General features: G+C 33.1%; 1 protein-coding gene across 2 annotated transcripts; it reads right to left on the bottom strand.

Annotated features, from left to right (window-relative positions):
- Window positions 1-1101: 1101 nt before the first annotated feature.
- LOC131602604 (uncharacterized) lies at window positions 1102-4444 on the bottom strand. 2 transcript variants are annotated; one of them, XM_058874758.1, is made up of 7 exons: window positions 4324-4444; window positions 3994-4141; window positions 3495-3730; window positions 3146-3404; window positions 1893-2072; window positions 1645-1800; window positions 1102-1546 (listed from the first exon to the last, which is right to left on the bottom strand). In XM_058874758.1, the coding sequence occupies exons 2-7, from the start codon at window positions 4021-4023 to the stop codon at window positions 1373-1375; spliced, it is 1035 nt and encodes a 344-aa protein (XP_058730741.1). In that variant the 5' UTR covers window positions 4024-4141; window positions 4324-4444; the 3' UTR covers window positions 1102-1372. The 2 variants fall into 2 exon arrangements, with proteins under 2 accessions (XP_058730741.1, XP_058730742.1); XM_058874759.1 differs by lacking the exon at window positions 4324-4444 and having other exon boundaries at window positions 3994-4279.
- Between the last annotated feature and the right edge of the window lie 10128 nt (window positions 4445-14572).

The raw sequence follows: 14572 nt of genomic DNA, 5'->3' as shown, positions 1-14572 counted from the left end.
CAATAATTGAAATTATTATGAGGTTAAATACACCTATTATGAAGGATAATTAGCTCCACTCACTTCCACAAGTTAGTCAAGGCTGGGGGACGCGTGATCAGGTTTTTAGGGGCTTGAACCGGTCTTCGCAACAACCACCCCCGAATAAGAAACCAATTTTATAGACACCCCAATCGTGCAGTTGGGAAAAAGATTCACTTTTTCACAAATCAAAACTCAAAAGCCCTACTGTGCATCTCAATGTGCATCTCAATGTGCATCTCAATGCAAGCAGAGTATCTTCTATTGTACTTACCACAAGTACACTTTATAATCTCATTAGGTTCACCCATCAAAAAACTCATAGTGTGAACGGTTCAAGGGTAACGAAAATTGATTTTAAGTGAGTTGATTACGGTGAAAAGTGAGTTTAAAGTCCAATGATTTTATATTTAAACACATTTATATAAAAATGAATTGAACAATAAATTTGATTATAAAAACCAATTTTAGAATCTATCACATCAAGACAACACAATTGGTAGCTATGCTGAACATCCAACTGCAGTAGCTCAGTTTCGAATCCGCGACTTCCCACTTATTTACCACCTTTAAGGGGGTGAAATTCCAACCATTTGACCACTAAACCATAAAAAAAGAAAAAAAACAACAATTCTAAAATCAAAAGCTATAATTTCTAACTTCAACTAGCTGTGGAAAAACATTTCTACTCTCTATGAGATCCAGAAGTATCAGAATCAAAACTAGTTGTGGGAAAACAAATCTACTCTATGAGAACCAAAAGTATCAAAATCAAGTCTATAGTTCTATTTCTTCTAAGAGTGATACATACAGTAACAAAAGTTTGATTTAGAGGCAAAATGATTGTTCACTCTTTTGGGAATGCAGTATAACAGATTATTTAGTTACACAAACATTGATATAAATACACCATATATCACTCGTATAGTCAAATTTACATTTTTTTTTTACTATGATTCCCCATGAGATTTTTTCTTAATCTTCAAGCTACTTACCAGCAATTACCAAAAAGATATATGTGCTTTCCGCTAACAATTTCAAACATCTATTTACAGATCATATAAAGACGGGGCAAAATCATGGTCAAAATAAAAGTTGTTAAATTGAAATTGCAAATTCTCTTGATTGCGTCAATGCAAGTGTTCAGCAAAAAAACAGAAAAATTACAAAAGAATGAATTAAATATTTAATTAAATCGGCAGACAAATTAACAACAACAAAACTGAGTACAAAAATGTGACGGTGGGGAAACCTGGCAAAAATTTCAACAGGGTGGCTTTCCTGTCGGCTCTTGTGGCTACTCGAGAGCAAAGATTAGAAGAATGCTAACGGTATGTACATACCCGTAAGTTTACCTGCGGTAATCCTCATGGAGGAAACTCTCATATTGCGTACCGGTGAGTGCTTTGCTAACATCATCCCAGTTTTCAACTTGACTCGATAAGGAACCTTTATGAATCTTAACTTGTCGACTCTTCAAATTCATTTGAGGAACCTTTAGAAATTCTAGAACGTCCATTAATTTCTGAAAACAAGAGATACGAATGAACCATCAAGGGAGCTTTATAAGCAAATAAAAGGCAAGAGATGAAGTAGGAATCATGTTGAGGTGGTGTGACTTACGGTGCGATTCTTGACAACGTCTTCGTAGTATAGCATAATGTGTCGCGTGCTCTTGAAATATTCTAAAGCCTTGGTGGTGGTATCATTCACTTGTTTCAGGCTTGCAATCAGCAATGTTGAATTGAGTGTTGGTTTGTATTTTGCGAGTATTTCTGCCTGAAAGAGTGAAAGCATAGTTAGAATCCATTAACATGGATATGCAAACTCAAGCGTGAATACAAATGAACAACACAAAAATAGAGAAGGACCTCCTTGGGTGAATGAACGTGAGACTTGTGAGTGCCGTTTAATATCTTAGCATTCTTATCGTATTCGTTTGCAAGTACTGAAATCATCCGGCGCAAAAGGTTCCTTCTGAAAAGAAATATGACTGAAACACCGTGTATTCTGAAGTACTCGGCAATTTGTTCATGATGCTGCACCAATCCCTGCATTAAATTACAAATTACACATGTTGTGACATCCACTGCTCCCATATAAAGTTTACAACAATACAATATACAGTCAATAACATCCCAAATTCTATATTGTATACTTTTAAAGCAACTCCTAGAAAATCCATCTTATGCAAAAGTGTTCCACAAGAAGAAAGAACAAACTCAATCTCACAGAACCTTCAATATACTATGCATCCATATTTTACAAATCATCTGGGAAGTAGCCATGAAAACACAGAAAATATACAAAAATAGAAATGGTACTGAAAAACTCAGCCACTCAACCCCTCTGCTGATCCTTTATAACAGCAACAGTTCAACAAGACGACGACGACAACAACAACAACAACCACGCCTTATCCCACAAAGTGGGGTTGGCTACATGCTTCTATACATATCATTTATGTCGAAATCTTTCTCAATAACTTCTCTAATAGTTTTCCTAGGTCTTCCTCTACCTCTAGTTGTTTGATTCCTCCCCATCTGATTTGGTCTCCTTACAACAGAATCTAAAGGTCTTCTCTCTACATGTCCAAGCCATCTAAGTCTATTTTCCACCATATTTTCTACTATAGGTGTTATCCTGACATATCTCAGGCCAATGTCAGGAAAAATATCTTGATACCAACGTGAAAGATAAGAAGTGAAGGTGAATGCATGCATCATCAACATCATATCTCATGCCAATGTTTGTGTGTGAAAGAGAGAGTGAGAGAGAGAGAGAGGGGCAACCCTTCTTTTCCCTTCATATATCATAGTTCTGTAATCTTTTTAAAACAGAAAGAAAAATTGGCAAACATGTATACCTTCACATTTCACAAGCAACAGTTTAGACTTCACAAAATTCTATTTGTTTCTAGATCACATAAATCGAAAGATATGATATATTGGTCAAAAACTATTTTAAAGATATTGTTATTCCTATACACCATTTTAATGTTGGCATTTCACTACTTCGGACTATATATAGATTGACTACCAGAATACCTAAAAGAATCTACTTTCCTTGTGAAAGCCGAACTAAAAACACAACACTACGTAACTGATCAAACAACAAACTTTACCTGGTTAAGCATCCACTTCAAGCCAACTGCAGTCGTGCACTCGTTTTTAGAAGCACTACTAAACCAGTCTAGATTATAAATCGTATCCAACGTCTCTGTTATTGTCGTCATATTACTCCTTCTAACCTTAACCGAAAAGATTTCCCCATTCGAACTTATGTTAGGATGACTATTCAAAAACGTCTCAAACCATCCACTCCCAGATCTCTGCATCGACAGTATAGTAAAATAGCGCACCGGGTGACAACTACACTCCTCCCTGAAAAACAAACAAGAACACAATATCAGTAAACTTCACAAAGGTTCAGAAACAAAATCAGTTATTCGACTCTTAACATTGATATATCACCTGCTGTAAGTTTTGGGATTTGGATAGTGCACATAAGGAATCTCCCAAGGTTCGATATTCGGTTCGGGACAAGGCTTTTGAACAACATTGATATCTAGAAAACCAATTTTAGTGCCAGTGCTTATTTGCTTCAAACAAATAGAACATATATACACACCACAAACCATTGCAAAAGCCAACACAACCAACCTCCAAACCAACGTTGTATTCTTCAAACCCTTCACAAGCAAAACATCCTGAAAAAACCATTAACTACAACAACGTTAATAAAATCGATTAACTAATTAACTAATTAATCAATATAAAAAAGCCCTTAACTTAATTGATCCAAAACATGAATAACGAATTAGAAATTAGATATTAACCCCACAGAATTCATTGGGGTTATTTTAAGAAACCAGATCGGACAATTTCACGTGGCACCCATGAAAAAACAAAATCAAAAATAGAATCTTTCACCAAAGATAACATGAAACAATAACAAAAACAAAACACTAACCTTAGTGAAGGAAGAATGATCATCGGCCATTGTTGTTAAGCTCAAATCAAAAGGAATGCAGATGAAAAGACATTTTTCGGATACCCTTTTGGAAATCTCGTTAATTTATTGTTGTAAAGCTTAATTTTTCAACACTCATTGCTGAAACCTGCAACAGCTCAGAATAATAATAGTATAAAAAAAATTAATTTTTTTCTTCTTTTTCTTGTTTCATTTTTAGAACTATAATAACTAAATTAAGACCGTTGTTTTTTTACTTCCGATAATAAATAGAGAAATTTTAAAAAAAATGTAGAAATATTAATATTAATATTATCTCGAAACTCGCACCTGACAAGTGCAGAACTCTCTTTGCTTCGACGAGTTTCGTTTTCAATATTGTTAATAGAATGTTGTTGGGTTGAATGCGACTGAATCAAAACGACATTGTCTTTGTGTTGTTGGATGCTTAAAACGACATGTAAATAATAGTTGATTTTTGTTTTTGTTTTTAAAATTCGTATAAAGAGAGATTTAGACCAAAAAAGTTGATGAGTTTTTTGGACAATTTTTTAGATTTTCTAGCCATGTATTGTTGGTGGTTGGTGTCTTGCCGTCTATTAAGGTGTTAAATTAAAAGGAAATAAGCAGCATGATTATTGCTTTTTAGACATTGAAAATTAGTTATCCAAACTCTTTAAGCATGGGTCTGTCTTGAAATTAAATTGCTTATAGTAGGCATTTTGATACATCCACTGAGTCACATACTCATGATGATTTTCATGACTATTTCATTTAAATTGAAAAGTTTAAATTTAATATAATACATTTTATCATAAATTAGAAAACTTAGTGAAGTGAGACAATATACATTTATCTTGTGCATATGTGAGCAACTTGGGTGAGGCTAAAAAAGTGAAGGTTTTTCTTCCTTTGGAGATGTAAATAAGGTTAGAAACAATACTAATTCAATGTTGGAGATTTTTTAAAAAAATTTCCTCTCATATTTATAATGAGTGTAGTGCAATTGTTTTGGTAACTTTATGGAGATTCAACTTTATCATAAGAGCAGAATTTTTGGAACTGCTATTCAAATTTACCTATTATTAGACAGATTATGTATTTGTCCGTTCTCAAATTCTTAAAAGGAATTGTCATTGTTTTTATATGTTTTGTTATAAATAGATTTGTATCACCAAAATATTTAAAAAGAAAATTTGAAAAATAATTGATTTGTATCACCAAAATATTTAAAAAGAAAATTTTGAAAAAAATACTTATTTGTTATATTGTAATTTTTTGTGTCGAAAAGATTTGATTTGATTTAGAAGAGTGAAAACAATTTGTTATACACAGATTTGATCTAGATCTAAAATAGATAGATTTGATTTATGTCTAAAATAGATTTGATTTGATTTAATTACAAAATGACATTTTCTTTTTACACCCATATACCTTCTTACAAATTTGCGGTGAAATTTTTAAAATGCCCCCTATATTTTAGATGTGCACATCCGAAGACACTTTTAAAAAAAAATATATGATTTTGGATATGCATATCCGAAAGCACCCTTTTTTTAGAAAAAGAAGTAATTGAAGATGCATAGCCGAAATAATGTCTGATGTAGAACAAAAAACAAAGCAACAAAGCATCGATTTATCATAAATAATCGAAATTGCATAGCTTCAACATAAAATTAAAGTTACATATTGTTAAACACAGGTAGTTAAGGACAACACAATATTTTGATAATGTCTTCTCCCAATCTTTGAAGTTTCGCATCCAACTTGATCGGACTCTTCGAAGAATATTGTTCAAAAGTTGTCCACATAACCTTTAAATCGTCGTCATTCTTGAGATAAAATGGGGTGAACTTGACGTTTCCTTCGACGTTCAGTGAAGGTGAACGGTACTGAAGCTTGACCACCTTCCGATTATCTAGATAATGCAAGAGAGAGTTCAGTGTCGAAATCAACTCTGCGAACGGCATATCGCACGAGAACCTAAATTAAAGTGGCATCGGGAAACCACTGTTGAAGTAGACAAAAACAAAGTGGGGGTAGGTTTGAGTCGTTTCTGATTGTGGTTTGAGATGTTGATGAAAATGTATAGAAGCATTATTTATAGACTTTTTGGAGTAATACAGACCTAAGAAATCTTATCCAGCTATTCGTGGATGTTTCGGAAATGCATTCCCGAAAAAATCCCTAAAGCATTAAATTTCGGAAATACACTTCCGAATTATGCAGAAACAGAAAGACAACATTTTGTTTTGTCTAATTTCAGCCTCAAACTAATTAAAACAATTAAATCTGAATAGGATAAACCTTGACAACATTAAATATAGATATATTATATATGTACTGAATCAATTTGGTTTTACATTCGTCACGACAATACATACAAAAAATGTCACACATCCGGTCAATACATACAAAAAATGATATGATATAATCTAGAATGCGCTGAACGAACCCTTGCCGCTTAATTCTAAAACAGATAAATTCTTTGACTTCTCTCTATTTTCTTCCCTCTCTTGCTTCATCATTTCTTCGAATTCCACCATTCTTTCAAAAAAAGGATCCGGCCAAGTATCCGCTTCTTTTGTATGATGCGTCTTCCACTCACACGCCAAGTGGGTGACTATGAAGTGGAGAAAATGTCTCTGAAAATCCAAATCTTGTCAAATAGACACGTAGGTGTTGCATTTTTGACCTCAGACCTATTTTCGCAGTGCTAAGATTGTAACGTTCATTGTATACCTGCTTGATATTTGAAACATTATCTGGTATTTTACGCTTCAAATCGACAAGTATGTTTCTCGGCGCAACTTTGATTATTGGTAATTCTAAAATAGAATCCTTCTCTTCGTGATTTAGCCGACACACAATTGGATGGCCGTGTAGCTCGGTCTCCAATACATGATTATGAATTCCGCAGATGACGCTAAAACACCACAAACCATCAACCCTACAAGATACGCGCAACTTAAACGAACACACACACTTTACGTCAAATTGTAGCTTTCTACGGTCTCCTTGATATGATGAACCACATGAAACTTGGTTTGGAGACGAAAAATGATTGAAATTGGTTGAGGTTTTGGAGAGGGTTTGTGTTTTGTTTGGAAGAAAATAAATGAAATAGTGAAGGAGGGAAAAAAGTATATGAAGGTTTTTTTCGGATATGTATTTCCAAAAAAATACCTGACATATTAAATCCAACGTTTAAATGGATAAATGGTAGTTTCAGATATGCATCTCAGAAATATTGATATGGGTTATTTCGGATATGCATTTCCAAAATTAGTAAAAACGTAATAAGGGTGCCTTCAGATATGCATATCCAAAGGGTATTTTGGGAATATTAAGGGTGTTTTCCACCCTATATGGGTGCATAAAGAAATTTCCTTCTAAAATAAGTATTTTGGGCTTTTGGCTTAGAGAGCAAGCTAACCTAAATTTATAAATAAAGGGAGTAACTCATAATTTGTAATCAGGTTGTATTCATAGGATTTGTAGTTGCAAGTGAATAAGAAATTTTCTACAGTTTGTGGACAGAGAGAAACTCTGCATAAACCATAATCCTTTCTTTCTTTAAATTTTCCTTTCTTATTTTCATCATTATGTGAGTGATAACAATCTTGTTCATCAAGATTGATAGAAATTTTATCATAAATATTGGTGGATTTCTAACATCTGGTATCAAGAGCTCTGGTTTATCGATCAAGGGAAGAAGAAGAAGAAGAAACCACGATGGCGGTGAATTACGGGAATGGAAATTATCCAGCAAGTTTTCCAATTATCAAAGTAGATAATTATGAGAATTGGTGCAAACAAATGAAGGTCTTATTCAGGTGTCAAGGTCTTTGGGATCTTATAAAGGATGAAGTAGAAGAGCATGGAGAAGACGCTTCAGAAGTAGAAAAGGAAGAACACGAAGAATTGGAAAAGAAGAGTTATAAATCACTCTTTATAATTCATCAATGTCTGAGTCCAGACAACTTTGAAAAGGTTAGTGATTCCGAATATGCAAAAGAAGCTTGGGAGACTCTTGAAAAGTCTTTTGGAGGCGCTGAGAAGGTGAGGTTACAAACTCATAAAAGAACATACGAATTGATTTAGATGGAAGATAGCAAAAGAATAACTGATTTCTTCACTAGGGTTATGAAATTAGTAAATCAAATTAAGATATGTGGAGAAGCGTTAACAACAAGAGCTGTTGTTTCGATGATCTTGAAGTCTTTGGCCCCTAAGTTCGACCACGTGGTGGTAGCCATAGAAGAGTCGAAGGATTTGTTGAAGTTGACAAAAGAAGAGCTTCAAGGGACGTTCGAATCTCATTAACAAAGAATGGGTGAAAGAGCTGTAGGCAAGTAGAAAAGTGAAGTGGCTCTACGGGCTCAGTCAACAAAAGAAAAGAAAGGTAAAGGAAGTTGGAATGGAATTAAGGGTAGAGGTGGCTACAACGATTCGATCGGTCGAAACAGCAAGAAAGAAGTTGGTCGAATCAGAGAAACCCATCATACCAAGGAAACCAAAGAGGTGGTGCTGGAGGTAGAGGAAGAGGTGGTGGTCGAAAGCTTAACAAAAGTCACATACAATGTTTCAATTGTCAAGAGTATGGTCACTATATGAGTGATTGTCCAGAGAAGTGTGAGAATCAAGAAAGTGATGCAAAGTTTTCAAAATATAAAAAAGAAGAAATGTTGCTGATGGTCATAACAACAAGAGATGAAGATAAAATCAAGGACCAATGGTACTTGGATTCAGGATGCTCATCACACATGTCTGGAAGGAAAGATTGGTTTGCCAACATAAAGCCCTCAATGAAGAACATGATGAAATTCACAAATGACAATACTCTAGAAGCTGAAGGTGTTGAAGACGTTCTAATTATGAGGAAAGATGGCAAGAGGTCAGTAATCTCCAATGTGTTGGACATACCAGGCATGAAGAGTAATTTGCTCAGTATTGGGCAGTTGTTCGAAAAGAACTACAAAGTGTTGATCAAAGACAAGATGGTAAGGTTCGTCGACGCAAGTGGAAGGTTAATCTTGAAGGCTACTATGTCTCAAAATAGAACCTTCAAGATCGAAATCGATGTGATGAAACACAAGTGCCTTTTGAATGCAGCTAGCAGAGATGAATGGACGTGGCACTATCGACTAAGTCATCTCAACTTCAAAGACATCAGAGATTTGAAAAGAAATAATATGGTTTCAGGACTGCCAGAAATCGATATTTCAAACAAGGTATGTGAGGAATGTGTGCAGGCGAAGTAGCAAAAGAATAGCTTCAACAAGGATGTAGGAAGCAAGTCGAAGCCTATTATCGAAATCATATACTCTGATGTATGTAGTCATATCCAGGTGGATACGATTGGAGGTAACAGATACTTTGTCACATTCATAGATGATTTCAATCGAAAACTGTAGACTTATCTGATCAAGAAGAAAAGTGAAGTGATCGAGGTATTTGCCAAGTTTAAATCTATGGTCGAAAGACAAAGTGGTCGAAAGCTCAAAGTTTTGAGAACTGGTGGTGGTGGAGAGTATGTGTCGAAAGACTTTGATGCATTGTGTGAAAATAAAGGGATTGTGCATGAGGTAGTGCCACCCTACACTCCACATCATAATGGAACTGCAGAAAGGAAGAATCAAATCATCATGGATATGGTGAGAAGTATGTTGAATGACAAGCATCTACCTAAAGAAATTTGTATGCTTTTACTATTTTAATGAAGCTTATACTAATTTTTTATTATTATTATTATTATTATTATTATTATTATTATTTGACCATTTATATTTATAACAAGTTATAGGAATTAATTGTCTAGAATAATAGTCTATAAAAATTGATGTGAAAATAGAATAGGCAGATTGTGCTGATTTATATGATTTAATGAGTGTCAGTATTGATTACTTCCTCTGTCTCAAAATAAGAATCTTTCTAGCAATTTGTCTTAAAATAAGAGTCTTTTGACGTTTTTAATGCAATATTAATTAATTTTTACCAATTTTACTCTTGTCTACACAACTTTCAAGTTATTACATCATACTTACTTTTATGAAAAACAATAGTAATTAAGGGAAGTTTTGTAAAATTATTACATTTAATTACTCAATCATTACTTTTCTTATACTATGTGCAACAACCTTTAAAAACTTGTATTTTGAGACGGAGCGAGTAATATTATTATTGCACTATATTTGAGTGCGAATGGGTATCTGATCGGTCACCAATTTCACTTATATTTCACCAATTATCTGGTAAAAAGTCAGTCATTTCGGTAACATTGTGGCTTGTTTGTTCTTAATTTTAAGTTAGTTATTTCATAATTTTCAATTATATGCTATTGGTAATTTTCAATAGAATAGTTGTTTTTAATCACTTGGTTTGGTAGTTATTGGTAATTTCAGGTGCTAGGAAGAATCGCTGAGAAAATGGCACGAAAATAGAAGGAAACAAAGCTAAAAATGCAAGGATAGAAGCTGACACGGGCGCCCGTATCGTGGGACACGGCCGTGTCAGCTGATACATGGAAAAGAGACACTTTTAGGAGCTGGCAGAAGCTGACACGGGCGCCAGTGTCGTGGGACACGGTCGTGTCAGCTGATAAATGAAAAACAAGCAGTTTTTGAGAGAAGGCAGAAGCTGACTCGGGCGCCAGTGTCGTGGGACACGGCCGTGTCAGCTGGTGCGGCCAGAAGTTGTTTTTTTAGCTGTTTCATTATTTCAAGTCTCATTAAGGGCGTTCTAGACTTTTTACATGAAAGGAATGTAACCTAACACTACTTAAACCTAGTTTGTGAGTTTTTGGGGGATTATCTTGGATCATTGAAGATAGAAAATTACAGAGAAAGGAGAGCTGACAAGGGTTTTGGAGAGGATCTTCAAGAACAATAGCAATTGGAGATCAAATCAATCCATAAATTCTTGTAATGTTTACAATTACCTTTGTTATTTTCTTCATTACTATGAGTAGCTAAACCTATTTATGTTAGGGGCATGTCCCTGAATCGCTTTTATGTAATGAATTAAGTACTGTTGCTTTACGAATTTGAAGTTTCTATGAATTTAGTTTATTTTCAAAGTGTCTCATGCTTCATTCTATTGGAAAATATTATGTTGATTTACGGTTAAGGTTAGGTCGGAAAAACCACCTTAACGCTTTTTGAATAATAACGCTACCGGTAAATCGCTTAGGAATAAGGATTTGACGGTATTGATCATCTATTCTAGGTTATTTTCACAAGGTTCTTGGTGCAAAAATTTAGTTGTTAAGGAATTAAAACTGAATTTTATTTGCCAAATAGATTTTCCGCTAAGGAATTAGGGAAAATTAATATTAAGAATTGATACTAAATCATATTGACGACTCTTTCGTAAGATAGCGGTTACGTGAATTACAAGGCGGTTCATACATCTACCTTAGCATATCTTCTCATATTTGTACCAAGTCAACTTTTACTTATTACTTCTTTTAAATATCGTCTTTTTAACTTAATCAAACCAACCAAAACCACACCCCATAATATTTTGTTCAATTGAATAATTGTAAAACTTGTATTTCCTACGCAGTCCGCGAGTTCGATACTGGGTATCAACCCCTATTTAAAACTACATCGGTGAAAAATAGTACACTTGCTAATTTTCCGATCAGTACCCTTTAAGTCCAGGAATTTATGTCTGTACTCGTCCAAAAATATGTGTTAAACTGCACTTATTTGAAAAAATCATCGCCCAAAAATATGTGTTAAACTGCATTGATTGAAAAAAAACATTTTGCTAGGAGGTGCTCGATTGTTTCATGTTATTTTAGTGTAATGTATATTATTAGATATGATAATAATTGGTTTAGAGAGAGAAGCCTCTCATCTCTCTAAATTTAGGGTTCTCCTCTTTTGATGGGTGCCACCTTCCTTCTTGTAGGGGTTTCTCCTCTCTCATCGGAGCTATTCACCACCATTATGGAGGTCATCTCCTCTTCAATAGAGGTTTCTCCCCCATTGTAAGTTTCTCCTCCCCTCTTTTCATTCCTTTGCAACCCTCATCCATGTTAGATCCATACATATTTCTTCCTCCAATCTCTATCAAGATCCTCCTCCTCTGTGCCATCAACCATCAATCACTTGCAACCCCTAAATCACCTCCACCAACCGATGGCCAGAGTGGTACTAACATGGAAAACAACCCCCACCAGAGCCACCACCACTGAAAGATAAGGAAGTATGGAGTTTATGTGTGTGTTCATGTAATAGTTTATTTTATTGCGCTTGTTTTGTTGTGAGTTCTATTTTTTCTTGCTTAGTTTATTTTGTTGGGTGTATTGTTATTAGGCTTAGGTTGTTTTAAGTTTGTGCTCAAGGTATTTAATAAAATTCCTCAAAGAAGCTTGGATGAATGAAATGTGTTTTTAAGTAAGAATCTTATTAGGTTGTGGAAAATCAAACTCCTCTTTTCAGTCAACAATTGTTTCATCCACAAGTTGTGAATTTAATTAATATTGTGAATTGAATAATCGTTTTGAGCGTGATAAAGCTAGTGTCAAAGCTAAAGATATGATTTGTAACTGGGTAGATTTAAAGATTGAGGTTCCAAAAGTCACTTGTCTCTTGCGAAAGAACTTTGCTGGGTTGATTAGATTAAATATTTGCATTGGTACCTTCCTTTTGATTTCTAACCTCTCAAAACTTTTTGATGTCCATAGCTTGTTAGTCTTAATTATTAGTAGGGATGACAAAACGGACCCCGCCTGTTGGGCAAGCCCCTTTAACCCGCTTTTTGTGCGGGGCGGCCCAAGGTTTTAGGCCCTCACTCTCTATTGTGACCACCCCGCCCGCCCCATTTTTTTATATTGAGAGAACAAATTATACGAGAATATAAAATTTAATAATTAAATTTTTCTATCAATTTTATTTTTTTGTTTACCGGTTTAGTCCGGTTTGAGGGTCAGTTCTGACATCAAGTGGTTCCAGCCCCCTCCCGATCGTAGTTGCGGGGGATCGAACTGTGGTCCTCCCTACTAAATTCAGGGTCAATCACCACTAAACCAACTAACGATTGATATTTTTCTATCAATTTTACAATGAGTCAGATTGTGTCTTCAAAATCAATACAAAAGAACAAAATTAAATTTTATTTTAAAATATTAATATTTAATTATTTGTTTTATTTTGAAAAAAAATTCTTTAATGTGTTTATTTTGAATTTTTATGTTATTTTATTTAAAAGAAACTCAAGGAAAAAATTTACATAAAATATTTTGAAATTAAAATAAAAAAGTTGTAATTTTAATTGAATAATAATTTAATAGTGTGTAATTAAACCAAAATAAATTAATGATAAAAACGTATTGTTAAAAACTAATAATTTAATGAGTATGATGAAAAGGAATTAAAAAAAAAAAGCATAAAAAAATTGTTTTAAATAGTTTACGGAAGAAAAGTTAAAAAAATTTGTTAGTTAGTAGGAAAATGTTAATTTTCTTTAAATAATTAATATATGAATCAAATAAATGAATAACAAATTATTAAATTAATTCTAAATTTGACTCTAATACTTTCTTAATAACTTAACAACTTTTGAATAAAAAATCACATCTTTAAACATTTATTTTAATAATTGTAAATAAGAAACTACAAAAAAAAAAAAAGAAGCTTAATTGTAATTCAAATAACCAAATGAATATGATAAAAAATAATAATGGAATTTGGTTAAACAAAAAACAAAAAAAATAAAATTATATTGTTAAAAAAATTAATAAAAAATTATAATGGAATTTGGTTAAAGAAAAAACAAAAAAAAAGTTAAAAAATTGTTAAAAAATGTATAAAAAATAATAATGGAATTTGGCTAATTAAAAAATTAATAAATGCATATGATTGAAACATATTGCTAAAAATAAAAGAATTAAATGAGGTTGATAAAAATATTTTGTTAAAAATATATAAAAGGAAAAAGTATATTGATTTAAATAATTAATAGAAATGTTTTTATTTTTTTTAAATTAGTGTTTGAAATGTTAAATTTTAATAAATAATTAATTAAATTATAAATAATTAATCAAAATTTTGTCATGTTTCAATAACTTAAAAGTTTAAATATACATCAGTCTGATTGTGGCATACCCTTATTCCTTGACTAGTTTTTTATTTTATTTTTAATGTTATTAATTTTGGCCTTGGCCTTTTAAAAAGAAAAGTTTATATATATATATATATATATATATAACATAGGTTCTACACTTTATATCCTCTCCTTCATTTTTCTCTCATTTCCTCTCCATCTTCTCTATCTCTCTTAATTTCATTTTCTCTTGGTTAAATTTTATTTTTTATTGATGAGTGAGAGTGAGACTAAGAGAGAGATAGAGAGAATGGAGAGGAAAGGAGAGAAAAATAAAGCAGAGGATCAAAGTCCTAGGTTCTAGAAGATTGAATTTTGAATGGCTTGATTCATGTCACTAATTAAAAAAAGGTGTATGGAAAGAGGTCCATCTCTAAAATATATTTCTAGGAAAATGCTACTGGTCCTCATCTCACAAAAATATCGGCGATGTTACTGAATTAAACCACTTCTATGTCTGTTTCGT

Source organism: Vicia villosa, linkage group LG5 (assembly GCF_029867415.1).
Source record: "Vicia villosa cultivar HV-30 ecotype Madison, WI linkage group LG5, Vvil1.0, whole genome shotgun sequence".
NCBI classification, from domain to species: Eukaryota; Viridiplantae; Streptophyta; class Magnoliopsida; order Fabales; family Fabaceae; genus Vicia; species Vicia villosa.
The sequence above is the reverse complement of the archived record's forward strand: the minus strand, read 5'-3'. Positions and strand labels throughout refer to the sequence as shown.